Source organism: Eretmochelys imbricata, chromosome 2, assembly GCF_965152235.1.
Source record: "Eretmochelys imbricata isolate rEreImb1 chromosome 2, rEreImb1.hap1, whole genome shotgun sequence".
NCBI classification, from domain to species: domain Eukaryota; kingdom Metazoa; phylum Chordata; order Testudines; family Cheloniidae; genus Eretmochelys; species Eretmochelys imbricata.
This window is the reverse complement of record NC_135573.1, coordinates 194,200,953-194,220,841: the sequence shown is the minus strand read 5'-3', so window position 1 is coordinate 194,220,841 and position 19,889 is coordinate 194,200,953. Positions and strand designations below refer to the sequence as shown.

General features: G+C 40.8%; 1 protein-coding gene across 2 annotated transcripts in view; it reads left to right on the top strand.

The window, feature by feature from the left end:
* CNOT10 (CCR4-NOT transcription complex subunit 10) overlaps positions 1-19,889 on the top strand; it is a 60,904-nt gene that overhangs the window by 25,448 nt on the left and 15,567 nt on the right. The window contains exons 10-13 of one of the 2 annotated variants that reach the window (XM_077811230.1): positions 957-1,159; positions 6,074-6,195; positions 7,148-7,324; positions 10,065-10,142. In XM_077811230.1, the coding sequence (XP_077667356.1) occupies positions 957-1,159; positions 6,074-6,195; positions 7,148-7,324; positions 10,065-10,142 (580 nt within the window). Of the gene's footprint in view, positions 1-956; positions 1,160-6,073; positions 6,196-7,147; positions 7,325-10,061; positions 10,143-19,889 lie in introns of both variants that reach the window. The other variant, XM_077811229.1, reaches the window with a different exon arrangement.

The following is a 19,889-nucleotide window of genomic DNA, read 5'->3' as shown; positions in this document are numbered from 1 at the left end:
CTTGCTTCAGCATGTTGGACGCTTTGGTAATTATTTCTACATTTGTTTACGCTATTTGATTGTCAGTCAAGAGGGTCTGAAATAAACACAGTTTTCCTGCCCTATTGTACATCATTAAAACCATTACTCATGATCTTGCTGACTTGGATTGAGTCATCAAGGTTTGAAAGTCTCTCTCATTTGCTGCCTTAAAAATCATTTTAACTGTGTTTTGTCTTAAATACAAACTTCTCAACCTTTTTTGTTAGTGAACTGTCCAGGTTTGTGTGAATTTTCACCTACAATTAGTCTGATTTCATTATGTTTATCTGACACCGACTTTGATATAATCAAAGTTTTTTTGTTTTTTTTTAAAAAAGCCTGATTTTAAATGATTCATGATACTGTATCTCTTAATTGTAACTCAGTCTGTTATTATGAGTTTGTTTGTTTTTTTTTTTTTTTTCCAACCAGAAATCTTGCATCAAGTCATATTTCATTTTATGTTAAATCCACACTTTACCAATTTGACAACTAGTTCTCAGTGTAGCTTGTTAATTCTTATAAGTGTGTATTATGGTGGTATAGACCGTAATGTCAATAAAAAGGGAGAGGCTGTTTATGATGATATTAAAATAGTAAAACAGGCACTTTTAAAAAGTGGAACGAATTTGTTACAAATTTTATAAAAATTGAGAATAATGAAGAAGCCAAGGGCATTTAGATGACTTTGGAGTTGTATGATATTTCATATCTAATATATTGAGTAATCAGCATAGTTAGTTAATAAGATTAAAACAGTCTATACTCTGACTAAGGTGCATTTTTTTGTTCTGAGGTCAACTCTAAGGTGGGAGGAATTTATTTACAGAGGGAAATTAGTGAATGTTTATATGATGCAATTATTTTTCCAGCAGTATTCTTTCATTTCTGCCCTCTTAAACTGGATACCCAATATTATCTAACCTCTCTCACAGGCAAGAAATTTTCAGGGAGACCTATGTGTACGTTGTTGACTAATAAACGGTATGAATTGCTATACAACTGTGGAATTCAGCTTTTACATATTGGGAGACCCCTAGCTGCTTTTGAATGCTTGATAGAAGCTGTCCAAGTTTACCACTCAAACCCACGCCTCTGGCTGAGACTAGCAGAATGCTGCATTGCTGCCAACAAGGGGGTAAGTAAGTCTGCTTCAGAAGCCATCTGATCACACACCACTTCTAAAAACCAGTATCCTTTTGAAAAGAAGAAATATTCCTTGAGTTCTACTGTACATGTTACAGGCCTGCTTCTTCAATATTTAGTTACGCAAATAATATACTATTGTGAATTTATATCAAATTATTTTAATATGAAGATATCTACCTGCTTTACAAAGGTGGATAAGCACTATCTCCATTTTATAGAAGCGGAAATTAAGGTCTGGAGGTTAACTCACTTGTCGTATGGTCAAAAAATGTCGTGGTAGCTATTTTAGAATATTAGTAAGGGATAACAGGAAAATATGTAAGTGGATGTTAGGACAATTCCTCACTAAAGTTATAGGCTTTGTATATGAGACTAGTGAAGGATGCTTTCTCCTGGCAAATTTATATGACATTAATGCATTTAGACCATATTTAACTCATTACAATACTTGGTAGACATTTTTAACGTGCTCTGAAGCAGAGTTGTCTCCCAAGTCTCTGCATGGCTTAGATTTGATTTTGTACTGACTTTATTTTGGGGCTAAAAATAAAGATAAGGAATGAATCAGCGGTAGTTTGCAGTGTGGCTTCACCCGTTAATAAGATACAACATGCTACTTCTCCATGGTGAAAACTCAGACTTGCCTTATCATGCCGTCTCATTCACCCCACTGTTCTTAGGTACTTAATGGGACCTAACCTTCCCATTGTGCTTTCACACTGATAGCAAAATTTTACTCCCTCTTCAGGCCATATTGTTCCTTGACCCAGTAGAACTAGTTGTACTGTGGGGTAGTTGTACTGTGAAAAGGAGAATCACAGGATTTAAAAGTCTTGCATGGGCTGTACATCCTTCTCTGTCCTGTGGAGTTCTGCTCTGCTGGGGCTCTCAGTGCAAGGAGTTTTGGGGATGGGAAGTAGTAAGGTTAAGTGGAACTGCTGGCCAGTTCTCTTATGGGAGCATAAATATCCATGCAGACCGTTGCTAGCAGTTACAGTATAACTGCTGCTGCTCTGTGGCAGTGGGGTGGGTTTCTTTCTCTTCTCTCCCACTCCCTTCTCCCAGTCTCAGTGGAAATTCCCACTCCACGCATCCCACATCCATATGCCAAGATGTATGATTTGAGTGCAAGTATATTGTTACATTTGCACACACAAATGTGTTAGCTGGCTTCTTGTGACCTGTATTTGTTTACTGCTGAATATGCTGGTATCTAAATCCTACAAATTGTCTTACTGTGTCAGTCCCTCTAGTCCAATGCCCTGTCTCTGATAGTAACCAGTACTAGGTGCTTTAAAAGAAGGTGGGCAGAATTCTGACCAGTGTCATTTAGTGGTTGGCATTTGTCCTGGTTCTGGTTCATGAGGGTTGGTTTGTATCCCTTAGAATAAACAAAAAACAAGTCCTATCTAATATAAATATTTTCTCAAAGTAGGGGTATGGACTGCATGTGATAGGAATCTAAACAGGATATAAGCAACAAGCCATACAGTGGTGTATGTAGAATCCTGGTATATGACCTTTTTCCTTTCTTTTCACACATCCAAAACTAACTGCAGGCTTTCATAATTTCCTATCTTGATTATTGCACCCTTTTTCTCTCTGGCTTCTCTGAAATCTGGGCCACTCTATCCAGTTTGTACAAAAATGCATCATCTCTGCTCTTTGTTCTGATCCCATCCTCCTCTCTTTGAATCCCTCCACTGGAAACTCTTCTCTCACAGTATCAAGTTGAAATTTCTTGTTCTTTTTGACTTTTAGTGCCTTACACAACTCTTCCCATCCCTGTTTTTATGTAGTTTTGTTCTCTTTATTGCATGCACTTCTGCTCATGTATTTGCTCCTACAAACACTTTCATGTTTTCACCAATGCTATCCTTGAATTGTTCTGTAAGGTTCCTCTACTCCAGTGATTTTCAAACTTTTGTACTTGTGACCCATTTTACACAGCAAGCCTCTGAATGTGACCCCCTTTATAAATTAAAAACACTACTTTTATGTTTAACATTTATTATAAATGCTGGAGGCGAAGCAGGGTTTGGGGGTGGAGTTTGACTGCTCAGGACCCCCCCATGCAATAACCTTACGACCCCCAGTTTGAGAACCCCTGCTCTACTCTCTTTCCTCCTTTAATTCCCTCTCAAGACCTGCTTGTCTCATGTTGCCTACAAGAAACCAGCCAGTACTTAATAGCGAGGCTTACAAATATAGAAAATGTTATGTATGGTGCCTCTCCCCCACATTTTATGTTTCTGCCTTTGGATTGTAAGACTTTTGGGATTGGGACCATATTTACATCAGACTGTAAAGCTCCTAGCCCAGTGGGGCCCTAATCCTGATACAGGACTTGGACATTACCATGAAAGAAATATTTAATAACAGTGATGTCACAAGAAATTCTCAGGTCCATGGCCCGCCTTAATCTGGCCCTGATTCTATGCACACCACATCATGGGACATGGCTCTGCCCCTGTGCTGTGGCCTTGCATCCCACTTGAAATGGTAGCAGCAGGGCCTTCCGTTCTCAGAGAGGCAGGGGCAGCGGATCCTCTTCTCTTCTCCTGAAGTGCACCAGCAGCCCATGGGATGGTCTCCCGCAGCTTTCTCCAAGAAAAGCAAGGGTGGCAGTAGGAGGGCCCCCAGTTCTTTCTCCAGAACCTGTAGTATTTATTTTAGTGGGTGGGCTAAGCCCACTGCATTATTCTCCTTCTGCTACACAGACCCATGTTGGGATGATGTCAAGTTTGGTGGGGGGATGTTTGCCGAGATTGGGAGTTAACACCCCATTGAGATACAGGGGCAGTTCATATCTGTTAAAGCTACTGCTTTATGCTCTCTGGAAGCTCAGGCAGATGTCATTGCGTTGGATCACGTTTTCATGCTTTTCTTCACAATTGTTGAGGGCTAGAAACGTACTTTTATTTTATCACAGATGGAGCTGGTAACTGCTGCTATAATTGGGGTTTCCTGGCTCTTCTCAGTAGAAGACTTTGTTTGGCTTATAACTTTGCCAGACTTAAACTGTGTAGGCTGAAATTGTCCATGCTGGGTGTCTACCTCACAATGAATCTTTTTGAAACTTTCAGCAAAAATGGTTCAGCTGTTTAAGGGAAAATGTCCTTTTGTCTATGTTAAAAATCTTACAACCATTTTGTTGAAAAGCTGTAATGCCTGCTTTGGAGCCAGGTCTTGAAATTTGGCCAGGGGAGTTGCATTCGTGTCAGGGATGTGGCTTTTGCTTTTCCCATGGAAGTCTTCCCAAATTTGGCCAAAGTATAAGACTGAAAAAAATCTGCTAGCAAATGCTCCATAAAAATATTGTTAGTATGTGGCAGCCAAATTTTCCAGATTCTGTCTGCACTGAGCATACTCCAGCCTGGGATTGCAGAGGCTGAACTCGACTTTCCCTGCAGTTGCTGCTTCTGGCTGCTGTGGCACTAGGCACTGGAATTAAGCAGGGAGACTCTCTTGTGCTCTCAATATTTCCCCTGCTGGTGACCAGGCAGTGTGAAGCAGGAGCAGCAGCTTGACTGAAATGCAGAGGGGACAAGAGCTGGAAGGGAGAAGATACTGGCACTGGCTGGGCAAGGAGACTAGGGAAAAGGAGCTTGGGAAGGAAGACTGGCACTGGGAGCCTTAGATTTTACAGGGGGCATGGGGAGAAAGATTGGGATTTGGACATGGAAAGGAGGAGACTAGGACTGGAACTGGGATTAGAAACTGGGTTTGGGGAAGAAACTTGTATGCGACTGACACAGGGACAGGTCAGAGGGGACACAGGTAGAAGGAGTCTGGCTTGAGGGGATCAGGAAGTGAAGGGTCTGTACCTAGAAGAGCACACTTCTCTCCCCTCCCCCCGAACCTGGAATTGAACCCAAGGTTGCTGAGTCTTGACGTTCCTCTGCTGTCAGCAAATACTTGTGAAACGCACTGCAAAAGCATGTCACATCTTCTTGATGACCCCTGAAACATCAAGATGCTTTCACATGATGGACTTTCTGGGTTTTGGGTTTTTTGGTTTTTTTAATACCTGGGAAATTAAACATACAAAACTACATAAAGTTAAGGTTGCAAAGTCAAACACTCAAAAGTTACAAAATGGTGAGGATTAAGATTGCCTGTGGAATCTTAATTCAGATCCCTTGTGCATATATGTTATAATACAGTCTTTAATTACACGATGATATCCTAAATTTTGCCCAGGATCCCTGCCTCATTCAGGGCACAGGATAGACCTGATCTGGGGATACATTAGGGTTGTGTAGCGAAAGAGACGTGTCTGTAAGACCCCACCTTTGTTTGTTGCAGAAGTTGGAAAGTTTGTACTATTTGAAGTACTTGGGATGGGTGGCTGTAGGCCCACCCAAAACTAAAGGCCTGAGTTCAGGGAGAAGAACCACTGGACCCATGCATCTATTGAATATGGGGGACAACAAATGAAAAAAATAGGGTGAGGGTGAGGTCAGAATATAAATATTGGTAGTTTAGATTATTTAGCTTCATATTATGTAAAAAATTTTAATGTCCTAGCAATTCTAAATTTGACTATTTTTGAAAATGACTTGGTTCATTGTCTTTTTTTTTTTTTTTTTTTTATAACAGGAAAGACTAGGTCAATAGACTATTGAACAAATTATCAAAAATAATCCCTGAAGCTTCAAGTTAGTTGGGGTATAGTAAAACTGCATTGTGAGGACAAATTAAAAGTTCCTTATCCTTCATGATATTTGGATGACAGTAAAACTTTCTGGGGTGTTCTACCATCTCCAGGCGAATTCCAAATCAATGCAGGTTAGCTGGGTTCAGTAATGTACGTGTAATATTCTGTTTTCTCAGCCCTGCAGCTTTTATGTCAAGAAGATCACCTGTTCAGTCTCACTGATATTTTCAATCCTTCTTTTAGACATCAGAACAAGAAACTAAAGGTCTTCCAAGCAAAAAAGGAATTGTACAATCTATTGTAGGTCAAGGCTATCACCGTAAAATAGTCCTTGCCTCACAGTCAATACAGAATGTTGTTTATAAGTAAGTATGCAATATTTCTGTACTCTGTTACTTTCTACTCATCTCTGTAAAGGGTGTATGGCTGTTTAGAATATTTTTTTCTGGTAAACTTCCCTGTCTTTAAACGTGAATAACTTTATTCATGTGAATATTCCCATTGATTTATATGGGACTACACATATGGTTAAAGTTACTCATGTGTTGAAATGTTTACAGGCTTGGGGTCTTAGTGGGTGTCTAGTGTTGGATGGGCAACAGAAGGCTTATTTATGTGTTTAATGAAGCTCAAATTTTGGTTGGCCATTTCCTAATTTAATCTCTCTAGAATTCATGTTTTCCACCTAGTTGCATGTTAAATTCTTTATAGAAAGGGAAATTATCACAAAAACCCTATCCTAGAAAGTAGCCTAGAGTAGCTTAATAGATAAGATGTACAAAGTTTTATTATTTGTTAGCTAAAGTATCTCATCTTGTAAGAGCCATAACACTTGAAGTAAGATTATATGTGAATTCCCTGTACTTCTAAGTGGTAGAATGTATTGGCTTTGTCTTCAGGCTTCACAATATAATGTGTGCACGTATTCTGTTGTTCCTGCACATCTTGTTTTCTTGTATGTGCACTGATGCTGTGTTTAGTTCTCTACAAGCCGAAGTGTACAAACAAAAAGGAAAAAGTGCCCCAGGATTTTGTATCCAAAGGATCTGATTTTACCAGCACTCTATTTAGGGAGTTCCTGTTGGAATATATGGGACTTCCATGGATGGAGCTCTAAATTAGGATATAATCATTTTGTTGAGTGCATAAAGTAAATATTTAAATGTAACTTATTAAAGCATGAAATTAGTCTTCCACTGGTCCATAGGACAAAGTTGTTCTGTGTCGTCCTGAACTCACTTTTTCTAGAGCGTTATATTTTGTGAATGAAGTGGCAATAATATTAGTATAGTTACTAGTTAACCTCCATCTTTCAAGTGATGGGCAGTCCTCAGCTATCCCTGTAGCCAGTATGGAGTTTGCAGCAATTTGTCTAAGAAATGCCTTGCTGTTGCTGCCGGAAGATCAGCAGGAGCCAAAGCAGGAAAATGGATCTAAAACTAATAACCAGTTGGGAGGAAACGCAGAGAACAATGAAAGCAGTGAAGCATGCAGGTAAATATAATAGTAGATATTTCAGTTATTTAAAAAACTTTTTTTTTTCATCCACAGCATCTGAGTGAGATTTCTGTGCCTATTGCCTGTCCTGTAGTTTGACAGGCAGAAAAATAGAAAACGTAAAAGGTGATCTCAAACACATGCAAAGTCATTCTGTTACACTGGTAGCAGTTTTAAGTACTGCTAAGTAAACCTGAGTTAAAATTAGTGATTGGACTTCCACCATCAAACACTTACTTATTTTCTTTCAAAACAAAACAAAAACTACCCTTCAGCAATTAAATTGATTTTTACGAATGTTTTCACTGTCTTTTTACTTACGTTTTACAACTACTAAATGTGTTGACGGTGGTTTTTGTTTTCCCAGTTACCTCGGGGGTGCACATACTTCTGTAATGCTCAGGACTGGTCTATGCTGAACACTCACATTAGAATAGCTACGTCTCTCGGGGGTGTGAAAAATTCACACTGGTGACAGGTGTAGCTATGCTGACCTAACCCCCAGTGTAAAGAGCACCAGGTCAATGGGAAAGTTTGTCGACCTAGCTACCACCTCTCAGGGAGGTGGACTAACTACAGTGACGACTAACTACAAACTAACAGTGCCGCTGTGGCACTGAAGTGCTTCAGTGTAGACACTCACTAGAGCAACTAACTACAGAACCCCTTCCATCACTGCAGAGACTCTCCACTGGCACACTACAGCAGCACAGCTGCAGCAGAGGCAGCTATGCTGCTGTAGCATTTTAAGTGTAGACAAGCCCTTAGTGTCTTATACTTCAGTTCTAAACATCTGCCCTGGCCTCCAATTTGGTACATAGACAAATCACTCTTGGGTGCTGTATGCGATATTATGCTTATTTCTGAGGTGGGGGATGGAGGTTGGATTTCCATATAAAATCAGGGGTGTTGGAGAAGAGCATTAACAATATCATGTAGAGAACTTTTCTTGGTTCCTGCCTGCGCTGTGCCTGGTGTAATGCCGGTGAGTCCTTCACTTTCATGGACACAGTCCTCGGAGAAAATGTTTAGAACACCAGCTTTGGGGGAAAAAAACAGGTAATACTGGAGGCCTTAGTTCGTTTAAGAAAAATAATAGAAAGTTGCATTTTGTTATACCCAAGTTCCAATATACAGTACTGAAAGTGCAGAAACCCCATTTATCCCTTTAACAGTTAAGGAATTCAGTCTATGTCGGGTATTTAAAGGAAACTTCTTTTCATTTTCTTTTTTCTTGCTATTGGGAGTATTTTTTCCCCACCATCTTTCCTTAGAAATCCTTCATGACCACAGTCCACAACTTGTGATTTTTCTTAGTGAATCATTCCTAGTGTGTCCCTTTTCCTTAACAGGAGTGAGGAAGAGAAAATGTGCATTGTAGAAGAGGATTTCTTACTGTCATATGATTTCAAAAGCATAGGCTTCTATAACTAACATTTTCACTATACCTTCCAAGGAACATTGTTGCCCCCCAAAAGTCCAATAACTAAGTATTCTCTTCCTGAATTCATGCTGCCAAGTTCTGAAAGGATTTTCATCCATTCCTCTCAGCTAGGAACCTTGTCTGTTTGGAGGTAGGGGGTAGGGACAATAGAAGAACCAAGATGGTGACATTCTCCTGAAAATATTGTACACGCTGGACCTTGTAACAGACATTCCCCTGGTGAAAAGGGGGTGGTTTTGTGTGTGTGTTCTACAACTTTAGGTAAGGTTTCTTTTACTTCTATACTTCTCTTGATGTTTGGTCCGAAGTTTGCACTGGAATAACGTCATTCATCTATACATGTATGAGGTAGTGCTTGTGGTAAGCAGAGATGAAGCAGTACTAGACTTGGGTGAAAAGTTTCTCACTGTTTGTGAAGTGGGCGAAAATAAAAAAAAATCCAAACCAAAAACTTGGTCTGTCGTATCCAAATTGTGTTGTTTTTTCTGCCGAAATGCAAGTGTAGTCTTTCCCCACCTCAGAAGGAAGCTGTTTTTCAGCTTATTGTAAACTGCAGTTCCACGTTTGCCAGTGCAGAAATTAGTGTTTGCTGCCAAAGATGGAAGGAAAGCTTTCAAAATTTGTCTTCAAGAAAAAGAAATGGTGAAAATACAAGTTTTGAGAGAGAAGTACGTCTTGAATTGTCCAAATATATGTGTATATTTCAGGTTTCACATTAGAATATCACTAACTGAAAAATAAGTGGATTCTTGGTGTGGTTTGTGGGTGGGTGGGTGTGGGTGGGTGTGTATATATATATATATATATATATATTTATGATAAAGAATTCCTCTAATTGGACCATACATTGCTAAAAATTTCAAATTGTACTGGGCCTCTTCCTGTCCTTCCCCTAAGTTAGAGATAGCTTCCTTCCTTTTAATACAAACCCAACACAATCTGCATCTACCAGATTTAGTCGTTTCTCCTATAGAATTCTAAAAATAGCTTAAAGCTGCATAAGGTAGTGTTGGTGGGTTTTTTTTCTTTTGTTGGTAAAAGGTTGTCACTGCCTCCCCTCAAAATTGGAATTGTTAATGATACCAGTGCTTGAAGTATTGCCAGCCCTCACTTTTGCTTCTTTGTCCAGCTTTTTCCATTTCAACATGTAGGATTCTTGCTGTTTTTTTAAAAAGAAAAAAAAAAAAAGGCGGGGGGGATTAGTGTCCGTCGTTATTGCATTTACATTCCTTTTTTTTGTTAAAGGCTTGAAGGTCACTGCTCGCAATTAACAGGCTGTCTTCATTTCAGCAGTAAAAGTCATGAAGGAGATAAATTCATTCCAGCTCCACCTTCTTCACCTCTGAGAAAACAGGAATTAGAAAATTTAAGGTAAATACTTCTATTGCTTGGGAACTTGAAACTGACAAAAACAAGTAGAATGTCAGACTGTAGTTTAAAAGTGTTTTTAAAAAAGTCACATTGAATCCAAAAACTACATCACAGCTGCTAGGCATGGAATGAACTATCAGCAGATTACAAGGAAATTAGATTAATATTTATCTAAGAGGAAGGCACTTTCCTTCCTTAAGGCTACATTTTTAATTAAAAGAGTAAAACTCAATAAAGAGCAGGGTACAGGTAAAAAAACTGTAGCTTTGAGGTTTGTACACAAATCTAATGTCCCTTTTACTACATGGAAAAAAAAGCATGCTCACTTTACACTCAAGAATCTGTGATTCCTGCTGCCATTAATGGAAATGATTGAGATTTCATTATGTTGCCTTTTCCTTCTAGAGCACTTGTAAGGCTAGCTTTCATGCCAGCCTATAATATCCCATCTTTCTCGGACAGATTGAAAATCAAAGTAATGTTAGTGCATATCACGCTTCCACATCACGACTCTCCTAACAAAGGTGACAGGGTAGTGAACTGAGGTTTTGAACCACATGTGATAGCCACCATATGGGTTTTAAGAAACTAGCATATTCCACTGAAGGATGTTAAGACAACTAAAAGCTATTAAAGTAATCTTAATGCAAATTTAGAGGTTTTTTTTCGTATATAAGTATAATCAAAGCAAGCTTTCTAAAAACTTGTCTAGACTAGGATTTAAAGATGTGATTTGAGCATGTGTTATCTAAATCAGGCTAACTAGTACGTTTTAAAAGTCTGGCCAATACAAGGGAATGCCTTTAACATTGCTCAAGTGGTTGATTTTAAAGCTTACACCCTAGCATGTCTTCATGTTCCAGGGCTACAAGTAACTGACTAGTTTTCCATTAGCAAATTCTTCAGACCTATGGTGCTTGGACATCAAGGTGATAGGTGCTTATACGTTGAATGTTAAGCGAATAGTAGGTAGTGGCAGCTGCTGGTGATTTTCTTTTTACATGGGTGAGTATAGAATGTGGCAAATTGGCAGACCAAACTAAGTATGATTGTTTGTCATGGATTCTATAATTTTATTTTTAAAAATCATGACTTCACATTTTGAGATGTATATGAGATAGTAAACAAGTATGCATGTTAAAGCTTTATTAATTTAATCATACTTAGCCTTTGACTGTACATAATATGAAACTGAGTTTGAAAAAATTATCTTTGTCCCATGTTGTTTTTGACCTTTTAAAAAGTACAGTTTTTTCACCTCAAATTCCTCCAATCACTTCACTTTAGTTCTGCACAAGTTACTGAAATCTCAGGCTGTACCACATATGACCTTATGCTAAGTGCAAAAAAAAAATCTGAAGTGCACACATCTGCTATGTGTGGCAAAACCAAGCCGTTGGTGGAAACCCCAGGTCAACTAATACCATGTTCTAGTGTATTAAAACATCAGGCTGGAAGGTTCCAGAAAAAAGCCACTTCTACCAATCTGGAACCATTACATCTCCATTCCTTGGTCATCCCTGCCCATTACCTCAGAACTGGATTGGAGCAGTACCAGCCAGTGAAATCTGGCTGCATTAAAAACTGAAATGCATGTGACCTTAAAATCCAATGCTTTGTTGAACTGAATTCCTCAAGTGGATGTAGTGCTGTAATTTTGCTTTCTGTCTATATGCTGCTGCTTGTCCTTTAAGTGCTACCATTTGGTAAAGTGGAATGTGAAAATCATCAGAAGACGGTGATGTTGGTGATGGTGTGTTTTGGGTTTGTGTGTGGGATTTTTTTTAATAGAAACTGGAAGCCCAGAATAAGAGCTTAATAGTTCTGCTTGTATTTGTTGTGCTCCCTTTTAATACAGAAGCCCTGATCTCTGGTCCATGCACAAGCAAACAGTGGTTTATACTTTATCAGTCCAGTAAAGATGTGCAAAGAAACGGTTTGACGTTTCAGCCTTCCAAAACTAGAAATCACCACTCTGGCATAGAAGTAAATTGGACAAATTAAACAGCTGGGCTCTGTGGGGAGAAGGGGTGCAGGTGCTTGGGCTCTGAGGAGAAGGGGTGCGGGTGTCTGGGCTTGGGGATGCTCATGGCTGGGCTCTGGGGGGAGAGGGGGTGTGGGTGTCTTGGCTCTGGGGATGCCTTGTGGCTGGACTCTGGGGGAAGAGGGGTGCGGGTGTCTGAGCTCTGGTGCACGGGGCAGGTGTCTGGGTTGGGGGGGTTCCCTCTGGCTGGGCTCTAGGGGGAAGGGGTTGCCCTACGGCTGGGCTGGGCAGTGCCCACGGCTTGGCCCTGAGGGGAGGCGGTGCAGGTGACTGGGCTCTGGTGGCACACACAGTGGGCTCTGGGGGAAGAGGGGTGTGGGTGTCTGCACTCTGGGCGGGAGGGAGCAGGTGTCCGGGCTCTGGGGGCCCCATGCAGCCACCTTCAGTACTCCCCAACTGGAACTGGGTTGTAAGGGCTTCTTTAACTCTCTCTTACTGGGGAATCTTTTTTGCTGTTGTCTATATTGTTGACATACTTGTTGACAGATGTTTTGAGATAAATTACCAAAATAATTGAAACTAGAGTGATTATATTGTGATATTTTGATAATAAAATATGCAGAATTTTTCAGAATTTTAAAATATTGTGTGCAGAATTTTTAATTTTTTGGTGCACAATTCCCCCAGAATTATTAAATGCAGTTTCTTGTATAACTGGTTCTTTTGGGGACAGTGATGGCAAAAGGAACAGGTGTTATTTCTAGTCTGTTCTAAAACAGTCCGCACATTATGTAGAGTCAAATTCAACCCCTTATTGGAGTTTGGTGTTCTTAACCAAAATCAAATCTCAGCTCTAGCCTTTTATGTTCACAAGGTACTTCTTCAAGGAGTGTCCCTGTGCATGCTCCACTTTAGGTGAATCTGTGCCCCAGCGCTTGTAATCAGAGGTTTCTAGTAGCAGAGCATGGGTGGTTCGCATATGCGCTGTCCTTGTCTCATGCCACCTATGGCGGTTACATAGTGCTGTGCGACCAACCCCCCCTCAGTGCCTTTTCTACTGCCTTCGGCTTGAGATGGAGCACTTAGAAGTGCCTCTGTACTTTGTCTTTCTCTAGTTTTAACTTTAGAATGCTAGTTAGTTAATCAATAGTTTAATTACTCTTCCTTGTTTTTGTTTAAGAAAAAATAAAAAACCTTTGTTTTCACTTAGGCATTTAAGTTTCAGTTACCCCTTAGTGTAGTATAGCTACCTTCTTCACAGGAGAATGCCCAGCTCCCCGGGTTTTAAACATTACCTCACTTGCTGCTCCTCAGTCGTGGTGTGTGATGGACACTCGGTGTGTCCGCTGCCTCAGTGAGACAGACATACCTCAAAAGTGCTCCCACTGCCACAGCTTGAAAGTCTGTGCCAGGAGGGCGGGAGACATACAGCTAAAACTTCTCATGGTGGAGAAGTCTTTGTGCCCGCATCCGATCTGGGATCACAGGCCCCTCCTGTGCAACAGTTTCCCACAGTGGCATCTGACAGAGATTCCCCTTCATCCTCTCAGTGGAAGGATCACAGAAGCAGGCTCTGACCTCCCCTCCTTGGGAATCAGCCAAAATGTGGAATTCCCTGACTTGGCAGACCCCATTGCTAAGGCTAAGATGATGTCACAGAGGTCGCGGAAGCCACGGAATCCATGACTTCCAGTGACCTCAGTGACATTGGGGACCCCGCAGCAGCCCAGCCTCTGTGGGCGGTGGGGGATCCTCCCGCAGCTGCCCAGCAACTGACCCTGGAGCTGCTCAGCAGGTAGGGGGTCAGCTGCAGCTCTCCAGACTCTGCTGCTGGCAGAGGCCCCTCCCTGCTTCCTGGCCGCTGCAGGTGGCGGGGGATCCCCCTCCAGCTGCAGCCCCACAGGACGGTAGCGGGACACACACACCCAGCTCCAGCCATGCAGGTACCCCTCCCAACCACTGAGCAATGGGGTCCCTGCAGCTGCCAGTTGCTGCAGGGTGGGGCAGGGTGCTGGACCCTCCTCCCTCCCCATTTTGTGAGGGATGTTTTTAGTAAAAGTCAGGGACCGGTCACGGCTTCTGTGATTTTTTTGTTTTGTTTTGTTTTTGTTTGTTTAGTGCCAGTGACCTGTCCCTGACTTTTACTACAAATATCCAAGACAAAAATCATAGCCTTACCCATTGGTACCGACCACACCAAGACCTTCCACCTCTGAGTTAGTGGGATCATTCGGTATCATGGGTACTATGCGAGCAAAAGACCCTAAAAAGGCACGACAGGAAGACCTACAGTCCCTCCCGCAGTACTGCTGGAGCAGCTCAAACATGCAGCACTGTGGCGCTACCTGCTGCCTCTATAGCGCATCGCGTATGACCCCTGGCACCGTCAACTGCAGCAAAGGCAGCGGTACTGCTGACAACACCCTCGGTACTGATGCTCTCGATACCGCAGCAGTTTCTGTGCCACAAAGATCTTCTAGTCTCCTCAGCACCGGAATCTCCACTCCTCAGTACCGACTTCACTCCAGGACACTCGGTACTAAGCCAACTTACCACATCCCCAGATCAACTCCTTCTTTATCTAGCAATGAAGACGGTGAGGGTGAAGGGGAAATCTACTCCTCGCCTATCCACGCAGCTACTAGAACCTACTCAAGACAGTAGCTCTCTTCACACATCTAGGCCTACAAATAAATGAACAAAAATCAACACTCACACCTGTGCAGAAACTGGAGTTCGTTGGGGCCTACCTCGACTCTCTGGAGGCTACAGCCTCACTGCCCTGACAGAGGTTTAGCACTTGAGTAAATCTAATCACCACAACGCAAGCCAGTCCACAGACATCAGCCAGGACCTGCCTCCAACTGTTAGGCCACATGTCAGCAATGACATTTGTGTCAAATATGCCAGACTGCACATATGATGCCTGCAAGGCTGGCTCAGGACAGTATATATTCCACACAGACACAGCATTAACAAATGTTTTATAATGCCAACTAAAGTAAAAAAAAAACACAAAACTTTACATTAGTGGACGCAACCAAACAATGTTTGTGCAGGAATTCTCTTTGCACAGAGCCTTCCATTGATGATACTCCCAACTGATGCTTCTCTGCTAGGTTGGGAGGCACACCTGCACAACCACACAATGCACGGCCTCTGGTCCCCATTGGAATCCACATTAGACATGAATAGGCTGACCCGCGGCTCTAACAGGTTTATCTCCCATCATTCTTCCCAAAACCTCACAGGAATAAACGAGAAGCAACACTGCATGCTCTAGATGTCCAAAGAGCGCTAACATTTTATATTGAGAGGACAAAGACTTTCAGAAAATCACCAAAGTTATTTCTTTGCATCACCAAACAATCTAAGGGAAACACCATATCTAAACAGAGGCTATTTAAAAGGCTCTCAAACTGCATAGACCTTTGTTATCACCAACAGCTACAACCCCGCTGGGGACCTGCACATGCTCCACTTGAGCACTCTGTGCTTTGATAGCTTTCCTCAACAATATGCCCATTATGGACATCTGTAAAGCAGCAACCTGGGCATCAGCCCATACGTTCACACAGCACTATGCCACAGAGCAGCACTCATCATCAGACTCTCTATTCAGACTTATGGTTTTATCATCCGCTAAGACTGCAACTCCAAAGACCCTCCCTTCCACCAAAGGCCATTTCTCTACAGTCACCTAAAGTGGAGCACCCACAGGGACACTCCTCAAAGAAGAGGAAAAGGCTACTTCCCCCTGTGCAGCAACTGAGGTTCTTTGAGATTAGTTGTCCCTGTGTGTGCTCTCCTACCCTCTCTCCTCCCCACTACTTTGGAGTTGATTTTTTTTCACCCTAGAGACTGCGGTAGAGAGGGAACTGAGGGGAGGTTGGTCACAAAGCGCTATGTAACCCGCAGAGGCAGCAGGAGATGGGGACTGTGCGTGTGCAACCCAACCAGGCACTGCTATTAAAAATCTCCAATTACAGACACAGGGGCACAGATTCACCTAAAGTAGAGCACCCACAGAGACCAACATCTCGAAGAAACTCACCCTGTGCAGTAACTGAGGAACTTTGTCTTCCTTAAGACTACTTGGCACACAGTCTAGGTGCTCTTTCTACAGACCCATTCTGTCTCCCAGATATCCAGATAGGGTAACAAGCCACATGGAACCCACATATTTTTTTCCCAGCAGGATCAACCAACACCTGCTAATGTTGTAAGTAGTTTCCGGCAGATGAAAGTTTTAGGGATTTTTTTTAAAATTGGGTAATGAATGCAGTACTTGAGTTTCTTCTCTCTGTTAGTACATGTTTATGAACAGGAATTTCTATAAAAACAAAAGGTATCTGCTCTAACTGTATTTTTATTTTCTGTTAAAGCATACAGTAATTTCTTACTTAAGTTATGAGGTATACACTGTCTTCTAGGCTAACTTCTGGCTTACCTGTTGTCATAATATCAAGCTTAACATTTGCTTTGCTCCAGTTATGTGCAGAAAATCTAGCTTTAGTCAATTAAAGAAAATTTTCGTTTGAATGAGTGAGGAGTCGTTACTGATATTTTGATTGTTTTTAAACAGAGGAATATAATACTTGAGATGGAAGGTATTGGGTTAAAAAATAAACAAATAGTATGGCTCTTTTGTCTGTTGTGTAAAATATGACTATTATATGTCAAAATTATTACATGGTGTCATGTAAGAAAATGAATGTATGTAATCCTTTCTTTCACAATCAACCATTGTTATCTATTGATGTAACCTGACAGCATGTCAGGAAAAGCTTGTCAGTACAAGAATTATTTTACTGCTTCTGGTAAGGAACATCATATCAGAAAAGGAAAAGAGAAGAAAAACATTGATTTAGTTCTTGTCATATTTGCTTTAACTAATAGTTAAAACCGTGGGACTTGGTATCCTTAGGGCGTGAGTCAATATAAACAATTTCTGGGCTTTTGCATGTGGCTGTGTAAAACTCCATTCTGTACAGAATCAAATGTTAACTAACTGCCTTCAGTTTTGCTGGAAGAGGAGCTGTTAAAAGAAAAACTAAAAAGATTAAAACTCTTATCTTGTTGGTCAGTTAAAATTAATAGAAAATTCCAAGAGCCAGCAAAGATTTTCTCTAAGGGGGGAAAAAAGTTGTATATCTTTAGATTTACCATGATGTCAGCTAGTTGGACTCAAAAACTTCATCTTTCCCAATTCTTGAATGTGCTTTTAAATAGCTTTGAATGTGTTTTGTACATAATTGCTTATATCATCATAGTTTTAAAACAAAACAAAAAATCTTGTGTCATTTTAGAGGGATTTGTGCGGACAGTTAGAGTTAATATGTAATTTACCATACATACTGAACTTGGTAGTTGTCTGAGTCTTTTACATTCCAGTTATTTGGCAATTGCACAAAGTAACTAAGCAGAGGGTTTGGGTTTTTTTTTTTTTTTTTTTTTTGGGTAACATGTAAAAACCCTTACCCACACCCACATACCATGTAGGGAAGAAGAAACTTTGAGTTTCGACTTCTGGTTTTTCTATGAGTTCTTCTGTTGTAATAGTTTCTTCAGCCTCCTAGCTTCTGCATACTTAGCATACTTTGAATAGGAAGTCAATCCCTTTACCTTTCTACTGCCCAGTAAAATTCCTTACAATGTTTTAATATGCTAGAACAACCCAATTCTGTTAGGCTTCACTGAACCTGATGTATCCTCTCTGGGCCACAGATTACAAGTGAAAGTGCTGTAAAAACTATTGTAGGGATCAAGAGAAATGTTGGTGCCTCTTTTGATGGACAAACATACTTTATTTACCTAGTCTTCCTCTTTTTAGGCCTAGTACAGCTAAAAAATCTCTTATTTTACTAATCTTTTATATTGATAGATCACTAAATCATGGTCTCAAATAATAGTGAATTTTCTGCTTTAGGAAAGCCCTTCAGAAGTTTTATTGCTCCTCTGATGGCTGCCTGTGGACATGTGTGGTGCTAAAAGTGTTACAGATTGAGAGGGAAAACAATGTAGCTATAGATGAATGAATAAAGGGGAGAAACTATGACAAGTAGAAACACAGTTACTGGACAAAGCACTAGAAGATATACTGTAGAGAATAATCCTGTGTTGTCTTTTCTCTCTCTAATTCTGACTTGTAGTGTTAAAATACTATTTCTACTGTCTCTATTCACTGCGGTATTGTAGAAAGTTTCAGGCCTGTGTTTCAAAGGATTCCTAGATTAATCTGAGTTTAAGGCCAGAAGGGACCATTTTTATCGTATAGTCTGATCTCCTGAATAACACAAGTCATAGAAAAACATCAGACCTTGATTTTAAAATCTCCAGTGTTTGAATAATCTACCACAAGCCTAGGTAAATTGTGTCAGTGGTTAGTTACCTTCTCTGTTTAAAAACTTGCATCTAATTTCTAGCCTGAATTTGTCTGTTTTCAGCTTCCAGCCATTGAATCTTGTTATATTTTGTCTTCTAGATTGAAGGGAACAGAAATGTGATAAAGAGGGCTCTAGGTAGACTGTGATCAAGTCACCCTGTAACTTTCTCTTTTTGTTAAGCTAAATAGATTGAGCTGAAGTATCTGGCACTGACCACTGTTGGAAGACAGGATATTGGTCTAGTTGGACCATTGGTCTGACCCAGTATGGCCATTCTTATGTTTTTATGAGCTCTTTAAGTCTGTTAAGGCTTATTCTCCAATCCTTAAATCTTTCTCATGGCTCTTCTCTGCCCCTCTCTAGTTTATCTGTCCTTCTTGAAGCGTGACCACCAGATCTGGACACAATATTGTAGTAGCAGTTGCACCAGGGCTAAATATAGAGGTATTATAATCTCTTTACTTCTGCTCAGTACTCCCCTTTCATACGATCAAGGGTTCCATTAGCCCTTCTGGCCACTGCATTGCACTAGGAGCTCAAGTTCAGCTGATTTATCCACTGTGACCCTCAAGTCTCTATCAGGGTTAGTCTACGTTAGAAAATTAGATTGATTTAACTGCCTTGGTTAAGAGTATGAAAAATCTACACGCCTGAGTGGTGGTGTTAAATCGACCTAAGTCCCTGTGTAGACGAAGCCTAAACTTGTTCCATCGACATAGCTACCGCCTGTTGAGGAGATAGATTACGAGAGTACCGCACCTGTCAGCGTAGGTAGTGTCTACACTGAAGAGACACAGTAGCGCAGTGTACCGCTGTAGCATTTTAAATGTGGAAAACCTTAGAATCACTGCTTTCCAGAATAGAGTTCCCCCATCCTGCAAGTAGGCCTTGCATTCTGTGTTCCTAGATGTGACCTTGCATTTGGCCATATTGAAATGTGACTAGAGTATAGATAGGCAATGTTGTGTTTAATTTGGTATTTTATATTTATTTCAGTTTGCAGATTTTCTCCATATTATTCTGGAAATTCCATTGTTTGCTATTTGATTTGGGTATCAATTCATATCTTTAAAGAGTTGCACTGTATGTCATTGTAGTTCTCCCCTTTAATGAGTTTTGAATGACTGGATTTATCCTGGTTAGCCTTTTTACATGGATTAAACTAATTCTAGTAGCTGGTTGAGGCTCAATAACCTGAGTCTATGCGGGCTGACATATCTTATTGTCAAGTCCTGCATAACAGGTTGTTTGACATAATCTGGCAGTTTAAAAAATCATCTTTTTTTCCAATGCAAACGAAACTTTAGGGAAAAGAGAAGCAGACTAATGCTGGGACTCTCCAGTGTTTAAAGACAGCCTGTGGAGTTTTCTCAGAAT